Genomic DNA, 25,044 nt, shown 5'->3' with positions numbered 1-25,044 from the left:
TGAAGACAGGATACATATCTGACTCTAGCACTTACCCTGTGGAATCTTGGGCAAGTTGCTTAGCTTCTATGTGCCTGAGTTTCCACACATATACATGGAGATTATAATAGTTCTACATCATAGTATTGTGAAAATTATATGAGTAAAAATAAATTTAAACTGCTTAGAAGGGAATGTGATATTAATATGTATATATTATATATAATAATAATTTTCTATTATTATATTATGATTATTCCCTTAGAGAGTTGAACCTCCCAACCAAGGTCAGTTTGTCTAATTTTCTCAAAAATTCTAAGAGTGAAATATATGAACTTCAGCCACTTCTGTGTTTTCAGATGCTTCTTTGCTCTAGTCAAGACATAGAGGAACTGGAGAAACTGGAGTAGAATATGGTACTCTCAGATGACATAGGTTTGTTCTTGGATCCTGACGTTTGGTGATTTTTACAATTATTGAATTTGTGGCTATGATATTTCAGTATTTAAGTCCAGCTGGGAAACTTCAGGTCAGAACTTGGAGCAAACTGATGAGACAGAGACCCTCAGAGTCAAGTCTGTTATAATAATGTATATCCAAATTTACCCCATCAGCGTCTGACAGTGGTACATATTTGGACCTCACTGTAGACCAATTACTTAATAAATCATTGAGAGTTTTAGAGACAGAAGACCTATCAATGTCCCAAGGCACCTGTGATTGCCATAATAATGCTCCTCACAGAACTCCAACTATAGAAAGTGTAAGTGACCAAAGTTACCCACATGTACTCTGAAACCCATCTCTCTGTTTGTACTGGTGTCATGTCTCTCTAAGGCTACTCCCAGCCAATGAGTGGACCTGCCAGAAATATTAGGCCGGCTTGTCCTTGGATGAATGTGGACTGGAGGATTCCCTGATGGTCTCCCTGAACCTCTCCTAGATGCTTCTGCTCAGCAACTGTGTTCTCTCTCCCTATCACCAGGTCAGATGTGCATTTCAGTCTGGTAGCTCTTCTAGACTTTCCTTGTCCCCTCCCAGGCATCCTTCCCAGGCATTTTTTTTCTCTCTTAGGTATTTTCCCCTAATAAAATCCTTGTACTTTTAACTGAATCTTGAACTCTGCTTCTCTGAACATTCAGATTAAAGCAGTCTCCCTGGCAAGTATTTAAAAGGCCACTTCCTATTGGAAGCAGAAATGAAGCCTCCAGGAATTTTAAACTGGACTTGGAAGACTTGGGCACTGGTTCATAAGGGAAATATCTGTTTGTCTAAACCTTTTTTTTTTTTTTTTTTTTTTTTTTTTTGAGACAGAGTCTCACTCTGTCGCCCAGGCTGGAGTGCAGTGGCGTGATCTCGGCTCACTGCAAGCTCAGCCTCCCGGGTTCACACCATTCTCCTGCCTCAGCCTCCCAAGTAGCTGGGACTACAGGCACCCGGTACCACGCCTGGCTAATTTTTTGTATTTTTAGGAGAGACGGAGTTTCACCATGTTAGGCAGGATGGTCTCAATCTCCTGACCTCGTGATCCACCCACCTCGGCCTCCCAAAGTGCTTGGATTACAGGCATGAGTCACCACGCCTGGCTCTGTCTAAATCTTTTATTTTCCCTTTTTATTTAGGGGAAGCCTAACTCTTCCTATGGAGAATCACCCCTTCCCCACTTCATGTGGTAATATGAGATGCCCTTTTTAAGTCCAACCTCAGAGTCACTATATGACTAAAGTTCTCTCCTAAGAATTTGCGTGTGTAGTGATTTTGAGTTATTCTCAGAGTGAAGCTCTAACGGGACTATCTATGGGTATACAAAATCCCTGAACTTATTACCATGCCATCCTTCTTTTCTCTGTGCGTTTCCCTCCCAAATTTTTTTGGTTAAAAGAAATCTTGGGCAGGGCATGGTGGCTCACGCCTGTAATCCCAGCACTTTGGAAATGGTCTCTAATTGTAATTTGATAGATTATTCATGTCCCATTTTAAAAAATAACTTTTCAGCCTTTGACACAAATCTTTCTCTTCTGCTTATCACACGTTCTTTATGTGGGTACTAATAGAATAGAGCAGACTCTATTGATTTTTTTTTCTTTTTGGTCTCCTTGGTTGGTTCCTCCTCTTTCTTTTTTTTTTAAATCTTTTTAATTTTTCTTCTTATATTGAGACAGGACCTTGCTCTGTCTTCCAGACTGAATTGCAGTGCTTCCCTGCAGCCTTCATTTACTGGGCTCAAGTAATCCTCCTGCTTCAGCCTCCTGAGTAGATAGGGCCACAGGTATGCACCGCCACACCCAGCTAATTTTCTCTCTCTCTCTCTTTTTTTTTTATTGTAGAGATGAACCTTGCTGTGTTTTTCAGGCTGGTCTCGAACTCCTGGCCTCAAGTGATCTTCCCACCTCAGCCTCTCAAAGAGCTGAGATTATAGGCATGAGCCACCACACCTGTCCCCTTTTTTTCTTTCTAAATTATAATCTTGGAGTGCCCCCTAGAGTTTAGTCCTTGGTCCTCATCTCTAATGACCCTCATTTATTTGGCGATTTCATTCAATTTCAAGGTTTAAATGCATCAATGTCACTGATTCCCCAACTTATACTTCCATCCCAGACCTTTTCCTAAACTCCGGATTTGTAAATTCAGATACTTAACTTAGCAAGTAATACACATTTTAAACTCAGCATGTTCATACTTTAACTTCCACTCTATCTGAAGCCTTCCCATCCTAGTTTGGAGCAGACATTCCTTCCAATTGCTCAGGCCAACGACCTATTTTTGGCTCATCTCTTTCTATTCTATTCCACATGCAATCATCAGGAATATTTATTGGCTTCACCTCTGAAATAAATCCAGATTTTGAGATTTCTTGCCATCTACTCTGTGATCACCCTGGTCAAAACCACCATCTTCTCTCTCCTGTATCCTTTCTTCAGCTGACAGTGTCTCTTCAGCTCTCTGAGTTATAAAACATGAGTCGGCTAATGTAACACTGTTGCTCAAAGCCCTCAGTGATTCACCATTCCACTTAGAGAAAAAGCCAAAGTCCGCGCAATAGCCCACAAAACCCTAGGTAATCTGCCTGGCAAATCCCCTGCCTCAACTCTGCCCACTTGCTTAATGCTGTCCCTTAAACATGCCAGGCCTCTCCTCAAGTTCTAGCTCTGCCCGGGTGTTCTTCCTCCACATATTGGGTGACTCACTTCCTTCTTGTATTTACTCAACTCTTTTCAGGAAGACTTACCTTGGCCACTTTTTTCAATCTTGCAAACCCTTCCCCACCTCTCCAGTGCTTGTGATCCCTTCCTCTTCTATTGCTTCACATTTTCTCTTTCTCAGATCACTTGTATCTTTTAACTTACTATATAATTTAGTTAATTATTATTTTATTGGGTATAGTTTACTTTCCCTGCGAGAATATAAGAACCTCTAGGGCAAGGATCTTTATTTTGCTCACTGATATTTCCCAAGTGTTATAACAGTGTCTGGAAGTAGGGTCCATCACTATTCACTGAATGGATAAACAAACTTCTTGGCAGCAGAATTGACTACTATGAAAGATGAAGTGAATTTATGAGATTACCTTTTAAACTTAATATTGGGATTGGCACATATTTAAAATCATGATATTATTATTGTTCTCATTCATTCGACAACAAGAACAAAAATAGAGACCTACCTTAGGACCACCACTAAATGTTGAAGAAAATACAACAGAGTATGAGAGGTAGCTGTTGCATTTAAGGAGCTCACATTTTAGTAGGGGAGGTGAGAAGCATATCCCAAAATTGACAGATGTTAAACATGCAATAAAGAACAAGTAAAACATCATGGCAAAGACCAAGGATCGAAATAGGAGAGACTATGTTATTGTTTATTAAATTTTACTTATAACTCTTAAAAAAAGGACTTGAGGAGCTTAAGCAATTTTACAGACCGTAAGATGAATGAGATTGAAATAAGAAATTAGAACAAATGCAAATGAAAGAAGTAAACAGGCCCCTTCTAAGAGTTAATGCCGGGTATTAACATAATTGTTGCTGTTGGCCACAAGAATGGACTCTGAGCACCCTGACACTCAGGGAAAGGAGAACATGTGGTCTACTCTGGGCTTTTATTATTGGAGAGGAAAATAATCTGTTATATGAGTGATACATGAGTGGTATAGACAATAAGTGCTATGACTATGGTTGGTGCAATTCTGTGTTTTGGAAAGGGAGCATGTTGATGTAATCCTGGAGTCTCCTCTAACTAGGATTTTAGATTCTTTTCAATCCGTGGCTAGTATGTATTTTCACACACAATGGCACCCCCTATCTACTTAACAGGTAAAATATCACAGGAGGAATTTTCTGCCTTCAGATGATGAAAATTAATTCCCGCTCTCATCTGACCTTACCTTTCTGACCTGGTTGTACTCTTATAGCAATGCAAAAAACGTTTTACCTTAAATTTCCTTTGCTTTGCTTTGCTTTGGGCCATCAATGTTAGTAACCTGAGGTAATAACATCTTCTAATCCAGAAATAATGGAATAACTGAATGGGGATTCATTTACTTTAGGTAATTCTGTAGAAATATTTGTTGTAGAAAAGGAATTTTTTTTCTTTTTGATTTAAATAGTAGTTTTTACAAAATTATATATGACGAGAGTGACTGAGGCACTGTGTTAATTACTTCCATATGTGCTAATTTATTTTATTCTTAAGTAAACATTTTTAATCCTGTGTTTTAAAGATGAGAGATACTGTGGCTCAGAGAGATAAAGTAATATATTTAACAGTAAGTGCAAGGCTAAGCCATAAGCCAAATATGACTCAAAACCCTTTCTGTTTTCTTTGTAATATGCCATGTAATCGATAGATTTTAAAATGTTTATCTTAGTTACTTATGGCATCATTATCAATGGAATCAATAAAATCTGTTCTTAGCATTCTGAAAGTTTTGAGATATTCTTATCCCCTCCTGCATCATGAATTCAGACATGAAAATATTAAGAAGGATTTTATTTTCAAAACCTTAAAAGAAACTAAGTGTCTTGCAAATATTAACACACTTAATTATTGTATTATTAATATTTGCATTTTACAAAGTAGAAACTGATGCCTAGAGATATTCATTTGCCCAGGGCCACACAGCAAGTAGGTGGCAGAGCCAGGATTTGAATGCAAGCTCTAGAGTCTGTGATATCAACCCCAAAATCATGCTGCCTAAGCTGCTGTGTTTCAGTAGGGATGAGTTATAAAGACAAGACTCTTATTTTTGCTACATAAAATACAATATATTTTCAATTTAGGCCTCAATCACATAGGCATTTTTCTTATCAAAACAAGCTAAACACTTTCCTTCAGTAGGTCAAACCAGACCATGCAGAGAGACACAAGGAGACAGGGAGAATTATTCCTAATATAGTAAATAAGCATGTCATAGAGTTTATTGGAGAACCATACCCCTTTAGCAGTAGCAGGAAATGTGTTGGTTCCTAAAGTGATTGCTGGGCAGCTCACCAGTGAAGACTGTGAGTTCTTATGACTTTTCAGGGCAGACTAGGGTGATGCAAGAACAGTGCAGAGCACTACTTTGAGATTCAGCAGATCTCTGAACTAGATAAGAAACCACTTAGCCATACCCGGAATCTGTACAATTTCCTAAAAGGAAGTTTGTACCAGACACTACCACATATACCCTGATATATTTCTCATTCGACAATTGAATACTTTTATTCTCAATTAATTTTCTAAACACCCTAAAATCCTAAGTTTAAAAAAATCTCTAGATATTACTCTGCTAGAGGTATATTTCTAGCTTGACTGGATCCTAACTAAACGACAAGAGCAGGATTCTGTCATTAAAAGTTAGAAAACTCAGATAAACTACCCCCTGTATAGAATGATTCATGTTTCACTTTATGTAAGTTCCTAGAGGTCAGCAGCCAATGCCCAAAACTAAGAGTGTCAACCACAGTGAATATACTCAGACAGGATGAAGCATCCTCTTTTCCAAAGGCCCGTGGTCAGGTTTGGTGGCACTTCTCATACCTGTTCTGACTTTGTTTTTCTATCAACTGTAATGACCACAATGCAACTGAGACTCTGAAACACAGTTAAGGAAAGTAAAACAGGTATCTATGATGAGATCTTAAGTTATGCTAGTTGCTGTGGGAATATCGTGATGATTAATTTTATGTGTCATACTGAATGGGCCACAGGGTGCCCAGATGTTTGGTCAAGCATTGTTCTGAGTATGTCTGTTAGGGTGCTTTTGGATAAGTCTAATGTTTGAATCAGTAGACTGAGCAAAGCAAATAGCCCTCCCTGACTGGTTGCCTCTCGTCCAACCAGTTGAAACCCTGGGTAGAACAAAGAGGGAACTTTTTCTGCCTGACTCTCTTGAACTGGGACATTGGTCTTTCCCTGACTTAGGACGCAAACTGAAACACTGGCTCTTCTTGGAGCTTGAGGCTGCCAACTTTTAGACTGGAACTTATGCCATCAGCTACCCTGGTTCTCAGGCCTTTGGACTCAGGCTGGAATTACTCCATCAGCCTGCCTAAGTCTTTAGACCTCTCAGCCTCTATTATCACATGAGTCAATTATTACAATACATCTTTCTCTCTCTCTCATTCTCACTTGCTCTCTCTCTCTCTCCCTACATCCCTCTATCTATTTCCCTGTCTCTCTCTGTCTCTCATTCTCGCTGTCTGTGCACAACCTATTGGTTCTGTTTATCTGGAGGACCCTAATACAGTTGTTTTCCCCAGAAAATTAAGGGTTAATGGCTTATTCCTTTCTCAATTTGGTAAGGCACAATGGTCCATTTTGCTCAGGGCTGAGGTCTCTTATCAATGAAATCAAAAGGTTCATTTTTCAAGAACAAGTTATTAGCTCTGCCTATCTGTATGAAAATGATAAGGAAAGAAAAGAGAATTCCATCATTGCTCAAAATTGTTGTAATGGCTATGCAATGTTTGCATTATCTTTAGGGAATAAACAGCCCTTCATCACTTTTCAGTAGGTCTTTTAATCTCCTCATTTGGTCTGAACTTAGAGCTAGAAAAATGAGTAGGTAGAATAATCTGGCTGCCAAGGGGTCAATACTTTCATGAACCCTTTCTCCTCTTTTAAAACTGGCTTTTTTTTCCACCCAATGGTTACTTCAACCACAGCCAAAGGAAAAAAGCAAAAAACAAAAAACAAAAATTACTCTATCCTCTGATCTCATGTAAGATTATCTGAAATTCACCCATAACATATTACTTTATGCCTACATGGCTACTAGAATTATTATAGTTATGTATAATATTGACTTGTGTCCTTAGTAACTGCCAATGGCAGGCTCCATGTATCTTTCCTCTTTTAGCTAGTGTACACATAATAGGAACAGGACGAATATTTATTAAATGCCTTGGTTAATGGTGGTTGATTAAATATACCATTCTGTATAGTTAGCACAGGTTCATACCAAATTTGGGGCCTTACCGGATATGTTACAGTGGGCAGTTGCAGTTTGATTTTCCCCAATACTTTGAATATTGAGCATAATTTTCTCATGTTAAGCATCATTAAACACAGCTTTCTATCACATACTACTGTTGTGCTATTGAATGAAATGAGTGGAGATATCTTTAGACCTTGATTGATCAATTGATCATTTCCATATAACTATAATTATCTTTCTTTGATCTCTCATTTTAAAAATTAAATACATTTTTTAAAATAAATTTTATTGTATATATTTAAGGTATACAACATGATATTATGAGATACATTTAGATAGTAAAAGTTACTATAGTGAAGTAAATGAATACATCAATCATCTTAATTATACATTTTAGTTGTTTTTGTGGCAAGAGCATTGAAATCTACTCATTTAGCATGAATCCCAAATACAGTACAATTGTGTTAACAATGTCCTTATGTTGTACAATAGACTCCTAGACTTTATCCCACATAACTGCTACTTTGTATCCTCTAATCTACGTCTCCCCATTTCCTGTCTGTCCCTGGTAACCACTGATTTGTTCTGTATCTCTGTATATTTGATTTTTTTATTTTTAGATTTCACATGTAAGTGAGATCATGCAATATTATTTCTGTGTCTAGCTTATTTCACTTAGCATAATGTCCTCCATGTTCATCCATGTTTCGGCAAAAGGCAAGTCTCATTATTTTTTAGGACTAAATAATATTTCACTGAATATGGAATATTATTCTTTATCCATTCACCCATTAACAGACACTTAAATTGTTTCTACATCTTGGCTGTCATGAAAATAGGAGTTCACATATCCTTATATGGTAGTAATTTCATATCCTCTGGGTATTTACCAGGAAAAGGGATTGATGGATCACTTGGGTAGTTCTATTTTTAATTTCTTTCAAAACTTCCATACTATTTTCTTTTTTTTCCTTTTTTTTTTTTTTTTTTTTTTTTTTTTGACAGAGTCTTACTCTGTCATCCAGGCTGGAGTGCAGCGGTGCCATCTCGGCCCACTGCAACCTCTACCTTCCAGGTTCGAGTGATTCTCCTGCCTCAGCCTCTTGAGTAGCTGGGATTACAGTTACGTGCCACCACACCTAGCTAATTTTTGTATTTTTAGTAGAGATGGAGTTTCACCATGTTGGCCAGCCTGGTCTCAAACTCCTAACCTCAGGTGATCCTCCTGCCCCAGCCTCCCAAAGTGCTGGGATTACAGGCATGAGCCACTGCACCCAGACAAAATTTCCATACTAATTTCTATAATGGCTGCACCAGTATGCGTTTCCATCAACTGTGTACATGAGTTCCCCTGGCTGATAAAAGGTGGAAAGATCTTGAATCAACAACCTAACATCACAACTAAAGGAACTAGAGAACCAAAAGGAAACAAACCCCAAAGCTGTCAGAAGACAAGAAATAACCAAGGTCCGAGTGGAACTGAAGGAGATAGAGACACGAAAAAATCTTCAATAAATCAATGAATCCAGGAGCTGGCTTTTTGAAAAAAATTAATAAAATAGATAGACTACTATCTAGACTAATAAAGAAGAAAGGAAAGAAGAATTAAATAGACAAAATCAGAAATGATAAGGGGGATATTACCACTGACCACACAGAAATACAAACAACCATCAGAGAATACTATAAACACCTCTGTGCACATAAGGTAGAAGAAATGGGTAAATTCCTGGACACATACACCCTCCAAAGACTGAACCAGGGAAAAACTGAATCCCTGAATAGACCAAAAACGAATTTGGAAATTGAGACAGTAATAAATAGCCTACCAAACAAAAACAAACAAACAAACAAACAAAACAAAACAAAACAAACCTGGTGCCAGATGAATTTACAGTTGAATTCTACCAGAGGTACAAAGAAGAGCTGGCACCATTTCTACTGAAACTATTTTAAATAATTGAAAAGGAGGAACTCCTCCCTAACTCATTTTATGAGGCCAACATCATCCTGATACTAAAACCTGGCAAAGACACAACAAAAAATAAAACCTCAGGTCAATATATCTGATATACATCAATGCAAAACTCCTCAATAAAATACTGGCAAACTGAATCCAGCAGCACATCAAAAAGCTTATCCACCATGATGAAGTTGGCTTCATCACCAGGATGCAAGAATGGTTCAACATAAGCAAATCAATAAATGTAATTCATCATGTAAACAGAACTAAAGCCAAAAATCACATGATTGTCTCAATAGATGCAGAAGAGGCCTTCAATAAAATTCAAAATCACTTTATGTTAAAAACTCTAAATAAACTGGGTATTGAAGGAACATACCTCTAAATAATAAGAGTCATATATGACAAACCCACAGCCAATATCATACGAACGGGCAAAACCTGGAAGCATTCCCCTTGAAAACCAGCACAAGACAAGAATCCCCTCTTTTACTACTCCTATTCAACATAGTATTGGAAGTTCTGGTTAGGGCAATCAGGCAAGAGAAAGAAATAAAAGATATTCAAATAGAAAGAGAGGAAGTCATATTATCTTAGTTTGCAGATGACATGATCCTGTACCTAGAAAACTCCGTCGTCTCAGCCCAAAAGCTTCTTAAGCGGATAAGCAACTTCAGCAAAGTCTTGGGATACAAAATCAATGTGCAAAAATCGCTAGCATTCCTATACACCAACAGCAGGCAAGCAGAGAGTCAAATTATGAATAAACTCACATTCACAATTGCTACAAAGAGAATAAAATACCTAGGAATACAACTAACAAGGGAAGCAAAGAACCTCTTTGAGGAGAACCACAAACCACTGCTCAAGGAAATCAGAGAAGACACAAACAAATGGAAAAACATTCCATACTCATGGATAGGAAGAATCAATATTATGAAAATGGCCATACTGCCCAAAATAACTTACAGATTCAGTACTATTCCCATTAAGCTGCTATTGACATTCTTCATAGAATTAGGAAAAAAATTATTTTAAAATTCAAATGGAACCAAAAAGAACCTGAATATCCAAGGCAATCCTCAGCAAAAAGAACAAAGCTGGAGGCATCACCTTACCTGACTTCAAACTATATTACAAGGCTACAGTAAGCAAAACAGTATGGTACTGGTACAAAAACAAGCACATAGACCAATGGAACAGAATAGAGAACTCAGAAATAAGACCACACACCTAAAACCATCTGATCTTCAACAATCCTGACAAAAACAAGCAATGGGGAAAGGATTTTCTATTTAATAAATGATGTTGGGAGAGCTGGCTAGCCATATGCAGATAATTGAAATTGGACCCCTTTCTTACACCTTATACAAAAATTAACCCAAGATGAATTAAAGACATAAATGCAAAACTGAAAACTATAAAAATCCTAGAAGAAAATCTAGGCAATAGCATTCAGGACATAGGCGCAAGCAAAGATTTCATAATGAAAATGTCAAAAGCAATTGGGACAAAAGCAAAAATTGGCGAATGGGGTCTAATTAAACTAAAGACCTGCTGCACAGCAAAAGGAACTATCATCGGAATGAACAGACAACATAGAGAATAGGAAAAAAAATTGCAATCTATCCATATGACAGAGGTATAATATCCAGACCCTACAAGGAACTTAAATAAACAAGAAAAAAAAAAAAAAAAACATTAAGAAGCAGGCAAATGACATGAACAAATGCTTCTCAAAAGAAGACATTCATGCAGCCAACAAACATACGAAAAAAAGCTCATCATTGATAATTAGAGAAATGTGAATCAAAACCACAATGAGATACCATCTCACGCCAGTCAGAATTGCTATTGTTAAAAAGTTAAGAAACAACAAATGCTAGTGAGATTGCAGGAAAAAAGGAATGCTTTTACACTCTTGGTAGGAGTGTAAATTAGTTCAACCATTGTGGAAGACAGTGTAGCAATTCCTTCTTTAACTCAGACCTAGAAGCAGAAACACCATTTGGCCCAGCAATCCCATTACTGGACATAAACCCAAAGGAATACAAATCATTCTATCATAAAGTTACATGCATGCATATGTTCATTGCAGCACTATTCACAATAGCAAAGATATGGAATCAACCCAAATGTCTATCAATGATAGACTGGATAAAGAAAATCTGGTATATATATACCATGGAATACTGGGTATCCATAAAAAGTAATGAGATCATGTCCTTTGCAAGGATATGGATGGAGCTGGAAGCCATTATCCTCAGCAAATGCATGCAGAAACAGAAAACCAAACACTGTATGTTCTCACTTATAAGTAGGAGCTGAGCCATAAGAACACATGGACACATGGAGCAGGGGACAACACACACTGGGGCCTATCAGTGGTAGGAGAAGTGTGCAGGGGAAGAGAGAGCATTAGGAGTAGTGAATGGATGCTGGGCTTAGTACCTAGGTGATGGGATGGTCTATGCAGCAAACCACCATGGCACATGTTTATCTATGTAACAAACCTGAACCTCTGCACATCCTGCACATATACTCTGGAACTTAAAATGAAAGTTGGGGGAAAAAAAGAATTCCCTTGTCTTCACACCCTTGCCAACATTTGTTGTCTTTTCACTTTTTGATAATATCTATCCTAATGGGTGTGAGGTAGTATCACATAGTGGTTTTGATTTATATTTCCATGATGATTAATGATGTTGACCACCTTTTCATGCACGTGTTGGCAGTTTTCATGTCTTCTTTCACAAAATGTCTATTCAGGGTCTTTTGCCCATTTTTTAATCTTGCTATTTGTTTTTCTACATTTGCATCTTAACTTCTTATCAGGTATATGGTTTACAATTTTTTTTTCACAATTTGTACTGTGCTGTTTTATTTTGCTGATTACTTCCTTTCCTGTGCAGAAGCTTTGTAGTTTGATGTAGTCCCATTTATTTATTTATTTTTGATTTTGTGGCCTGAGCTTTTGGTCTGATTTCCAAAAAAAAAATCTTGCTGAGGCCAACGCCCAGCAGATTTTCCTCTATGTTGTCTTCTAGGAGTTTTATAGTTTCTGCTCTTACCTTTCAGTCTTTTATCCATTTTGAGTTGATTTTTGTACATAGTTTAAGATAGAGTCCAACTTCATTCTTTTACATGTAGAAATCCAGTTTTTGCAGCACCATTTAGTGAAAAGACTGTTATATACCCACTGTGTGCAGTTAGTGTCTTTGGAATTTGTGGACAATAAACGTTTGGATTTATTTCCAGGATCTTTATTCTGTTTCACTGGTCTATGTGTCTGTTTTTATGTCAGCACCATATTGTTTTGTTTATTATAGATTTATAATATAATTTTAACTCAGGAAGTGTGATGCCTCCAACTTTGTTTTTTTCTTTTCAGAATTTTTTTGGCTATTTGGGGTCATTCATGTTTTCATATGTATTTTTGGAATTTTTTTCATTTCTGTGAAGAATGACCGTGGGATTTTAACAAGGATTGTATTGAATCTATGTATTGCTCTTTGACATTTTAACAATATCAATTCTTCTGATTCATAACTACAGGGTATCTTTCCATTTATTTCTGTCTCCTTCAATTTCTTTTATCAATGTTTTCTCTTTTTCAGTATACAGATGTTTCACTTGCTTGGTTAAATTTATTCCTAAGGACAGACGGTCCTCAACTTACAAGTTTTAACTTTACCATGGGGTTTAAGACATAACCCCATTGTAAGCTGAGGAGCATCTAGACTTGTGATGGTTTGACTTAACAATTTTTCAACTTTAATATGAGTTTATCAGGGTATCGAATGAATTTTTTACATACAACATTTTCAATGTATGATGGCTTTATCAGAATGTAACCCCGTGGTAAGTCAGAAAGCATCAGTAATTTTTTATGGTACCATAAATGAAATTTTTTTTTTCAGTTAGATTGTTATTTGTGTATGAAATGCTACTGACTTTTGTATGTTAATTTTGCATTTTGCAACTTTACTGAATTCAATTATTAGTTCTAACAGTTTTTTTCTGTGGAATCATTACATATAAGATTGTTTCATCTTCAAATGGAGTTTTTTTTCTTTTTGATTTCAATGCCTTTTATTTCTTTTTCTTGTATGATTGCTCTTGCTAGTACTTCTGGTACTCTGCTGAACAGAAGTGACAAGAGTGGGCATCCTTACCTAGTACTGTGTCTGAGTGGAAAAGCTTTTAACTTTTCCCCATTGATTATAATTGTAGCTGTGGTTTTTTCATAAATGATTTTATTATATTGAGGAACATTCCTTTTATGCCTAAACTGTTGAGAGTTTTGTTTTGTTTTGTTTTTTAAATCAAGAATTGATGTTGGACTTTGTCAAATGCTTTTTCTGTGTCAAGATCATTGTGTGGTTTTTATCTTTCATTCTGTTAATGTGATATATTACATTGATTGATTTGTGTATGTGAAACTAGCCTTGCATGTCAGAAATAAATCCCACTTGGTCACAATATATAATTCTTTTGGTATGCTGTTGGGTTTAGTTTGTTATGTTGTTGGGTTTAGTTTAATCCTCAATATTTTACTAAGGATTTTTGCATCTGCATTCGTCAGAGAGATTGGTCTGCATTTTTCTTTTCTTGTAATATCTTTGTCTGACTTAGGTATCAAGGTGATGTGGTCCTTATAAAATGTGTTTGGAACTATTCATTCTACTTCTGTTTTTTAAAAAGGGTTTAAGAAGTATCGGTATTCATTCTCTGAAGGTTTGCTAGAATTCAGCTTTTATAAAACTATCTGTTTCTGGACTTTTCTTTGTTGGAAAGTTTTTTATTACTTCTTTGATCTCTTTATTTTTTATTGGTCTGTTGTTCAGGCTTTCTATTTCTTCTTGAATTGATCCTGGTAGGATTTGCTTTTTGTTTTGTTTTGTTTTATTGTGTTTTTTAAGCAATTTACCTGTTTACTCTAGATTATCCAGTCATTGACATGTATTTTTTCATAGTAGTCTCTTATGATCCTTTCAATTTCTGAGGTGTTTCATATTTTCACTTCAATTTATGATTTTATTTATTAGTCTTCCCTTTTTTTCATTTAGACCAGCTAAAGGTTTATCCTTTTTTTATTTTTTCAAAGCACCAACTCTTATTTTTATTGATTCTTCCTATGATTTTTCTGTTCTCTATTTGATTTATTTCTGTTTTTATTTTCATTATTTTCTTCCTTCTGCTAATTTGGGGTTTAATTCATTCTTCTTTTGTTAGTTCCTTGAAGTGTAATGTTAGATTACTTATTTGAGATTCTTTTTGTTTTTAATGTAGGCATGTATTGCTATAAACTTTTCTCTGAACTGCTTTTGCTACATTTCATAGGTTTTGGTATGTTGTGCTTTGATTGTTTTTTGTTTCAAGATATTTTTTAATTTCTCTTTTTATTTCTTCTTTGACTCATTGGTTGTTCAGGAGTATGTACTTAATTATCGTATAATTGTGGATGTTCCAAGATTCCACTTATCATTGATTTCTAGTTTCATAGCATTATGGTCTGAAATGATACTAGGTATTATTTCAATTTTAAATTTATTAAATCTTGCTTTGTGGCTTACCATATGGCCTATTCTAGGGTATGTTCCATTTGAACTAAAGAAAAATGTGGTATATTATGCTGCTGTTAAAGTAAAGCTCTGTATATGTCTGTTAGGTCTAATGGGTGAAAAGTGCAATTCAAGTCGAGTATTTCTTTATTAATTTTCTGTCTGGTTGATCTATCTACTGTTTTAAAATTATTTTTTATTAATTTTGTGTTCCTTTTTATTTTAATAGCTTTTGGAGTATAAGTGGTTTTTTTTTGTTACATGGATGAATTATATAGTGGTGAATTCTGAGGTTTTAGTGCATCTGTCACCAGAGTAGTGTATATTATACCTAATGTGTAGTTTTGCATTCGTGGCCCCACTCCCACCTTTCCCCTTCTGAATCTCTAAAGTTTATTATATTACTCTGTATGCCTTTGCATACTCATAGCTTAGCTCCCACTTGTAAGTGAGAATATACAATGTTCGGTTTTCTATTCCTGAGTTACTTCACTTAAAATAATGGCCTCCAGCACCATCCAAATATCTGCAAAAGACATTATTTCACTCCTTTTAATGGCTGAGAAGTATTCCATGGTGTGTGTGTGTGTGTGTGTATGTATATATACATATGTGTATGTACACACACACATATATATACACACACACATATATATATATCACATCTTATTTATATATTCATTAATCAATGGGTACTTAGGTTGGTTCCATTTCTTTGCAGTTGTAAATCATATTGCTATAAATATACATGTGCAAGTGTATTTTTAATATGATGACTTCTTTTCCTTTGGGTAGACACCTAGTAGTGGGATTGCTGGATGATTTATCCATTGTTAAAAGTGGGATAATCCCAGCACTTTGGGAGGCCAAGATGGGCGGGTCATGAGGTCAGGAGATCGAGACCATCCTGGCTGACACGGTGAAACCCCATCTGTACTAAAAATACAAAAAAAAAAGTAGCCAAGTGTGGTAGCAGGCACCTGTAGTCCCGGCTACTCGGGAAGCTGAGGCAGGAGAATGGTCTGAACCCAGGAGGTGGAGCTTGCAATGAGCCAAGATTGTGCCACTGCACTCCAGCCTGGGTGACAGAGTGAGACTCTGTCTCAAAAAAACAAAAAGTGGGGTATTAAAGTTCCTTGTTATTATAATATTGCTCTTTATTTCTCCCTTCATGTCCATTAATATTTGTTTTATGTATTTAGGTGCTCTAATGTTGGTCGCATATATATTTACAATTGTAATCTCTTGTTGATGCATTGACCCCTTTATCATTAAATAATGACATTCTTTGTCTCTTGTGACAGTTTTTGACTTGAAGTATAGTTCATCAGGTGTAAGTATAGCTACTCCTGCTCTCTTTATTATTTGCATGGAATATCTTCTTCCATTTCTTTACTTTCAGCCTATGTGTCCTTAAAGCTTAACTGGGTGTCTTGTAGACAGCATATAGTTGGATCTTGCTTTTTACTCATTTAATAATTCTATGTCTTTTAACTAGAAAAATTAATTTATTTGTATCCAAGGTCATTATTGATAAGAAAGGACTCATTGTTGTCATTTTGTTACTTGTTTCCTGATTATTGGTAGCTTCGTTTCTTTCTCTCTCATTATCTATCTTTGTAATTTGGTAATTTTCTGTAGTGTTAATCTTTGATTATTTTCTCTTTATCATTTGTATACCTGCTGTAGTTTCTTATGTTGTGGTTACCAAGAATCTTCCATAAAACATCTTATAATCAACTATTTTAAGCAGATAATAACTCAAATTCTGTTGAATACAAAAACTCTACACATTTACCTTTCCCCTCACAATTTGTTTTTGATGTCACAATTTTCATCTTTTAGTATTGTGTATTTATTAGCAACTTGTTATAGTTTTAGTTATTTTTGACTATTTTGACATTTAACCCTCATGCTAGAGTTACACATGATTTATACACCACTATTACAGTATTAGAGTGTTCCTGATTTTACTACGTATTTAGCTCTATCAGTGAGTTTGTACTTTATAGATATGTCGTCTGTATTTATAATAGTAATTGTCATTTTTTAAAAATTCCCACTTGAAGAACTCCTTTAAGCATTTCTTAGAAGGCAGGTCTAGTGGTGATGAATTCCTTCAGCTTTTCTTGTCTGGGAACAATTTTATTTCTCCTTTATTTTGAAGGATAGCTTTGTTGAACATAGTATATATCCTGACTTCAAGTCATCTACCCGTCTCAGCCTCTCAAAGTGTTGGGATCACAGGCATGAGCCACCACACCCAGCCCAGCTCATTACTTTAAATTGCTTTTCAGACCATTTGTAATTTCTGCTTCTTTGAGGCCAGTTACTGGAGAACTATGGTTGCCTTGTGGTACCATGCTTCCTTGCTCTTTCATGTTTCTTGTGTCCCTGCATTGATGTCTGCATATTTAGTGATGTAGTTTCCTTTTTCAAACTCTAGCAGTGCTTTTGTTATTTCAGCTCTTTAAATATATTATTCAATCTCTCTTGAACTGCAAGGTTTCTATTGAGAAATCCACTGATAACTTAATGGCAATTCCTTTACATGTGATTCGATGCTTTCTCTCGTTGCTTTTAAATTTCTTTTTGTCTTTGACTTTTAGCAGTCTAGTTATAATGTGCCTTAGAGAGGATCTCTTTGGGTTGTACATTTTGGAGGGCCTTTGAGCTTTATGAATCCAAATGTCTCTATCTCTTTTAAGACTTGGGAAATTTTCAGCAATTATCTTATTAAATAAGCTTTCTGTCTCATTCTTTGTTTCTTTTTCTTTTGTAGTATTTGCTTGCTTAATGGTGTTCCATAAGTCTTGCAGGCTGTCTTCACTATTTTTTATTATTTTTTGTCAGATGGAGTAATTTCAGAAGACCTATCTTTAACTTCACAGTGTTTATCTTCTGATTGATCTAGTCTGCTCTTGAAGTTCTCTAATATATTTTTTATTTCATTGATCGAATTCTTCAGCTTCAAGATTTCCGTTTGGATCTTTTTATGTCTATCTTTTCATTGAATTTCCTAATTATATAATGAATTGTTTTCCTGATTTCATTAAGTTGTCTATTTGTATTCTCTTGAATTTCCAAGTTTCCTTCAGTTAATTATTTTATTTTATTTTTATTATTTTTTTGAGACAAAGTCTCACTCTGTCATGCAGGGTAGAGTGCAGTGGTGTGATCTTGGCTCACTGAAATCTCCACCTTCCAGATTCAAGATATTCTCCTGCCTCAGGCTCCCAAGTAGCTGGGATTAGAGTTATGCACCACGACACATGGCTAATTTTTGTATTTTTAGTAGAGACAAGGTTTTGCCATGTTGGCCAGGCTGGTTTTGGACTCCTGACTTCAAGTCATCTACCCGTCTCAGCCTCTTAAAGTGTTGGGATCACAGGCATGAGCCACCACACCCAGCCCAGCTCATTACTTTAAATTGCTTTTCAGACCGTTTGTAATTTCTGCTTCTTTGAGGCCAGTTATTGGAGAACATGGTTGCCTTGTGGTACCATGCTTCCTTGCTCTTTCATGTTTCTTGTGTCCCTGCATTGATGTCTGCATATTTAGTGATATAGTTTCCTTTTTCAAACTCTAGTAGGGGAAGACTTTCAGTTGCATATGGGTCTGAGGCTTCCAGTTGGGCAGGGTGGCTCTGGTTACATGTAGGCACAGTGGGGTAATCAATGTGCAGCTTCTTTAGTTGTGATCAATGTCAGCAATTAATGTAGGTGCCTCAGTGGCCTAGTTTGTAGGAGCTGGTGGAAGTGATAGTGGCTGCATAGGTTGCTAGGGCAAAGTCTTAACAATTCTCCTGTTCTTGTCTTTCCCACAGTGGGGAGTCTTAGCTGAAGAGAACCATTTTTGTGTTTGGTCTGATATGGCCCACAGGCAACCATAGCAGGACTGGGAGCCAGGGCATAGGTGATCAGAGTAGCTGTGGATATAGGTCATGGGCTCAGGGTCTTGTGAGACTACTGTAGCACCTTGGACTTGAGGCACAGTTTCACTTTCCAAGATACAAATGAATGCAGTTTCCCCAGTAAGGCAGGGTCTGTTCCTCTGAGGCACACCTCAGCAGCCTAGGCCCAGAGTGCTGAAATATAGTTGAGGTTGTGACCCTAGTGGACATGGCACCCCACTGGTACAGCATGATAGAAAAAGGAGTTTTTAGAAGCTTGGGTCCAGAGAGCAAAGAATAGCTGTAATTTGGGACCAGGAGTCAACAGAGGTCAGCAAAAATGTAGACACTTGGTGATGAGGTACTACGTAGTGGTGACTCTGGACCCTGGAATGGTGGGACATATCACTACCCCAGGCTCTATGAGGCCAGGTACAGCAGCAGCAATGACGCAGAAATGGCAAGACACTGCTGTATCTTGGACCTTGGTGGGAGGGGTGCAGCACAGCTCCAGTTCCCCAAGAGGCAGCGTGTCTCAGCAGTTCATACTGTAGGGGTGTAGTGCAGTTTTGGGTGGGCAGGGCATGTTGCTGTTCAGCCTGGAGGGCAGGGTGCCACAGCTCAAGCCAGGCACTAATTCTTTGAGATGTGTTGTGCCACATCTGTTTGGCCCCAGAAATCATGGTCATACGTGTCAGTGGAGCCTCTGGATCCCTGTGGGGTAGGGTACTGCATCAGCTATGGCACTGGGGTGTGCAATTGTTCTTGTGTGTCAAAAGCTCTGAGCCCCTGTGGGTAGTATGCTGTCTTATCTGTGGAGCCAGGGCTGAGAGTTGACTGCTCTAGTGTGCCAGAAGTCTGTGATCCCAGATGGTGGTGGTGGGGTATGCTGCCTCATCTATGGCATTGAGGGGCATGACTGCTCTGGTGTGCAGAAGACTTGAGGTCCCTGTGGGTTGGAGTGCCATTTCAGTTCAGCCCTGAGAGGAGGGTGCACAGTAATTGGAATGTAGGGAGTGGAGTAGCTCCATGGAACTTGGCCCTGGGAGTAGAACATAGTAGCAGCTTGGCTGGAGGATGGTATGCTATAATGTGGGCTTGTTGCAGTAGTAACAAAACATCAGGGATGAAGGGATGCAATGCATACTCAGGCTTGGAGCAGGATGCACTTTTTCCCAAGATTGTACAGGGCAGTAGCAGCATGAGCCATGAGGCAAGAGGTAGGGGCTGAGAAGAGGAGGGAGGGGCACAGCATCAGCTCCTTCTCTAGGGATAGCTCAGTATGTAGACTCTGGGGCGCTCCTTCAGCAGGCCTCAAACCCTATAAGGACTGCAGAAGTCTTTAGTGCAAAGACTGCGTGTGTACATGGCGATGATGGTGGTTGTTGGGGTCCTCTTGCTTACCTTTTTCCTGCAGAAAGGGGTCTCTTCTGGTTTTGAGTTGATCCCAACTAGGGAAATGGGATGGCAGAGGCAAGGTGTTTCCTCCTCTTTCCCTATGTGGCCATCCTGTGTTTCAGTGGTCCACAGGATTTCTGCTGCTGTTCTCCAGAGCTTTCCTTTAGTTATTTTGATCAAAATGTAGTTGCTTGTTCATTATTTTTAGTTTTTTGTGGGAAGTGGGAAGAGCACTAGAAGCTTTTAGTTGGCCATCTTGCTGATGTCACCAACATGGATCTATTTTTGTTTTATAATGTTAAAATATTATATCTATGTATAATTGGTTGTAATTTACATTTTATATAGAATCCTTACTTATTTTTATCCCCCATAAAGGTTCTACATAAAATCATCATCAATTTCTAGACTCTTAATAACAGTTTTTGAAGTTGTTTTAAAAATGTAACTTTTCAAGGAAATTAAAACTAGCTGCATAATGTTAAAGAAAATATCAAATGTGAGAACTGTATGTGATACATTCAAAGACTGAATACATATTTGCTTATATTTATAGAAAGAAAACAGGACTAGTAATTCTATGGGCTACAATTTTATGTCAACTTCTACCTAAAACAGAAATATGAATTATTTTTAATAATATGCCTGTCTTTAATCCTATGGATGAATATTCCACAAATTTGGTATTTTAACATCTTTGATGCCAAATACATAAAACTAAAGAAGTCTTTAATCTGAAAAAAATAAAACAAAACACAGAAGTATAAAGAATGCCCTGTTAATAAATGTGTTAATTCGTCTTTTGGGGGATGGTGTTTCTGATTTAGTCTTTAGCTGAAATACATATTTGAAGTTTGAATGAAAAAAATGAGACTCAATTTTCAAGTGGTTTATAGAACCACTCTCATTTCTTTCTAATCCACTATTCAAATAAATTGTTTGTCTATTATTTGGCTTAGGAAAATTATTTTACATAACTCGAAAAATAAAAATAGCCTAAATGAGCTTTTTATTCCACTAAAATCAATTAAACTTATAGCTGGCACTTTGTAAATAAAATTTCTTTAAACAAAATGAAGGATCCTTCAGTCTCTCCTTAAAGAGAACTGACAATTTGGCTGCTTCCCAATTCGTCTCTGACTTCTCCTTGATAATCAATCTATGAAGCAGAGGGGAAAGAAAATCTCTTCCCAGAACTGCATCAGTCTTCTCTCACTGGAAGCATTGTTTTTGTTTTGTTTTGCTTTTTTTCCTCTACAGCCTGCCAATTTTTAGCCTATGAAGATGGAAGTAATAAAAAGTATGGTGATTAGTGAATAAAAAATATGGTGTTTAATGGAGTAAAGGGAATTAATAATATAAAAATAACTTAATAATGAGATATATGATACAGAAGAAGATAATTATTAAAAGTTAAAAGCATAATAATTTGATTCAAATTCCTCGAACACAAGAGGTAGAAGTTAGACTAAGGTGATTACTTAGAATATTTGCTGTGAAAATGGAGCACTCATAATTTTTAATGTCACTCATAATTCTTTTTATTTTTGTAATTTTAAAAAAGTTATATGAACCTATAGGTTTATTTCACATTTTTAGTTTATTTTCATTTTTAAACTTTAATTTTATTCTCAGGGATACATGTGCAGGTTTGCTATATAGGTAAACTCGTGTCATGGGGGGTTGTTGTACCAATTGTTTTATCATCCAGCTATTAAGCCTAGTACACAATAGTTATTCTTAACGCTCCTCTCCCTCTTCCTACTCTTCACCCTCAGGTAGACTCCAGTTTCTCTTGTTTCCTTCTTTGTGCTCATGAATTCTCATCATTTAGCTCCCACTTATAAGTGAGAATATGCGGAATTTGGTTTTCTGTTCCTGTGTTAGTTTTCATTTAGTTTCCATATACCAAAGATAACCAGCATTGAAAGCTTATGAGATTTGTCATTTGTATGAGTACCAGGTAGGATGTAGAAAGATAAAAATCCCTCAGATAACTATGATTTCAAAACAAGAAGACTCAACATTGCCATCTTCCCGTGCCCAACAATTTTCAATTCCTGTTGCTCCATTATCAGAAACACATTCAGTCTAAAACTAAGGGTGGCAAATACGAGCACTAACTGGAATGATAACATTTTAGACTGTTAACTGTAGTTTCTAACATCATCTTTTTCAATACTACAACCAGATTTTATTAGAAAGTAAGAGAAGACATTTTGTACTTCTGGGAGAGGGCACACTGACAACAGAAACAGATCAAGAACAGTGAGTTCGGGGGCAGAGGACAGAGGACAGAGGGCAATTTCACACGCTTTATACATTTGCTAGAGCTGGCTCCACTCACCTTAGTCACAGAACACTCAGAAATGTCTTTATAAGTTATCCTGGTCTGCATTTTTTTAAACTCAAGTTTTTCTAAACATTTTATTTGTGATGTAATGTTTTCCCTTGTGCTATTTCTCCCTGCCCCCAAACTGATTGTTGTAACTTGTTTTATTTTTGAAATTTTACCCATGAAAATACTAAGAGAGAGAGAAAAGAGAACTTACCTGGTATTTTTGTTGTTTTAATTGAACTCTGAGTCTCAGCTTTAGAGGGAAAAAAAGAAAAAAAAAATACAATTAAATGTTGTATATCAGATCTATTCTCACAATTGTTTCAGGTGGTAAATGAGTATGAATTTTGGCTCATTTCTGATTCACTGTTTTCAAATCATAAAATCATGATTCTTCGTGATTACAGGAAACTTCCTAGAAGGTTTTTAAGAAAAAGTGGTTCAACCAACTTTTTCTTTAAGGGCCAAACATTTTAGGTGTTGCGGGCCATAAATATCTGTCATAACTATTCAACTCTGCCTTTTTGATGTGAAAGCAGCCACACACAATATTTAAAGAATGGGAATAACTGTGCCAATAAAACTTTATTTTGAAAAAGTCAGGTATTCAACTTTGCCTGTGGGCCATAGTTTGCTGAGTCTTGCTTTATAGGATCTGGTATAACCTCACACCTTGAATATCCTGAGATAACATAGAAAACAAAAATCCTTCAGTAAGTGCTTAATGAATGGGGCTGCCATGTGTCGTAATCCTACTAAGTCATGGTGCATCTCATGACCTGGGGAATATGCAGCAAAGTTCAGACAGATACTTTTAAAATGTAAGGAATTATTTTATGATATAGTCTAGGAAAGGTTTCTGCAAGGAAAGTCACTTGAAAGAATTATAATCAAAGATCACTTCAACACCTTTGAGTCCATGGAGCATTTTCAAGATTTGGCACATGAAAAATACAGAAAATAATTTTGGAACAAATAAAAGCCCAATAATGACATTTTTAAAAGTCCACTTGCTTCCTTTGTATATTCACTTGACTCTCTATATCAGTACCTTAAATTTAACATGCCCAAAACAGAATTCTTGACTGTTATCTTGAAATCTGTCTCTTCCCTTGCTTTCTTGGATCAATACGTGGTGCTATTTGTTTTCCAGTCGCACAAAACAAAACGTTAGAAGCCTTTCTTGAGTCACCTATGTTTCTCACCCTTATCAGCTCTAGTTTCAAAATGTATTCCAAATTCAAACAAGTCTCACTACCTTTTCTGCTACTGTCCACCCAGCACCTATATCTCTCCCCTGAGTACCTGCAATAGCTGCTTAGGAAAATCTTTTTAAATTTAAACTTCACTGCTCCAATGGCTCCTATTACTCCTCAACTCATCTCCAACCATTCAGGCCTGTTTCACTGTATTCCAACTCGTGGCTTTGCTGTGGCAGATTTAAGGCACAAGGCCCTTTCTGCTTTGAGGTTTTCTTTCTTTTCTTTCTCTCTTTCTCTCTCTTTCTCTCTCTCTTTCTTCCTTTCTTCCTTCCTTCCTTCCTTCCTTCCTTCCTTCCTTCCTTCCTTCCTTCCTTCCTTCCTTCTTCTTCTTCTCCTTCCTTCCTTCCTTCCTTCCTTCCTTCCTTCCTTCCTTCCTTCCTTCCTTCCTTCCTTCCTTCTTCTTCTTCTTCTTCTCCTTCCTTCCTTCCTTCCTTCCTTCCTTCCTTCCTTCCTTCCTTCCTTCCTTCCTTCCTTCCTTCCTTCTTCTTCTTCTTCTTCTTCTTCTTCTCCTTCCTTCCTTCCTTCCTTCCTTCCTTCCTTCCTTCCTTCCTTCCTTCCTTCCTTCCTTCCTTCCTTCCTTCCTTCTTCTTCTTCTTCTTCTTCTTCTTCTTCTTCTTCTTCTTCTTCTTCTTCTTCTTCTTCTTCTTCTTCTTCTTCTTCTTCTTCTCCTTCCTTCCTTCCTTCCTTCCTTCCTTCCTTCCTTCCTTCCTTCCTTCCTTCCTTCCTTCCTTCCTTCCTCTCTTGCTTTCTGACTCTGCTCAGAAGTCGCTGTTCAGAGAACTCTCCCCAACCACCTAAATTGTTTCCCCAGACCTTTTCACATCATTCCATCTCATTGCTTCATTCATTCAACAGTACTTTTATTACTACCACATTTTACTTTTGTCTTTAAAAAATTATTACTTTCTGTCAGGAAGTAACTCCATGGGGGCAGACTTCTTATCTTGTTCAGAGAAGTGATTCCAGTGCTTACCAGTAGAAACATATGGATATAATGAACGACAGTAGAAAATAATAATGTAAAAAAAAAAATCTACCTAGCTGATTTCAATTTTTAAAGAAAAATGAATACTTTATTTAAAATTTCCTAGTTGGATAATTATAGTTACTATTTGCAAGCGACTTTTATGATCAGTTTCATATTATTAGTTGATACCTCTAAAGGAAATATTATATTTCCATTTTGCAGATCTGTAAACATTAGCTGAGAGCAGTAAAATTACTTTCT

The 25,044-nt window shown here is 36.8% G+C and overlaps 1 protein-coding gene across 3 annotated transcripts in view; it reads right to left on the bottom strand.

Moving 5' to 3' along the window:
• LOC105486357 (endomucin) overlaps positions 1–25,044 on the bottom strand; it is a 121,252-nt gene that overhangs the window by 30,294 nt on the left and 65,914 nt on the right. For all 3 annotated transcript variants that reach the window (XM_071093253.1, XM_024794264.2, XM_011749209.3), the window contains one exon: positions 22,769–22,807. In XM_071093253.1, the coding sequence (XP_070949354.1) occupies positions 22,769–22,807 (39 nt within the window). The remainder of the gene's footprint in view (positions 1–22,768; positions 22,808–25,044) is intronic.

The sequence above is a fragment of the Macaca nemestrina genome, chromosome 3, assembly GCF_043159975.1.
Source record: "Macaca nemestrina isolate mMacNem1 chromosome 3, mMacNem.hap1, whole genome shotgun sequence".
Taxonomy (NCBI): Eukaryota; Metazoa; Chordata; class Mammalia; order Primates; family Cercopithecidae; genus Macaca; species Macaca nemestrina.
Note: the sequence above shows the minus strand (reverse complement) of the source record. Positions and strands in the feature narration are given on the sequence as shown.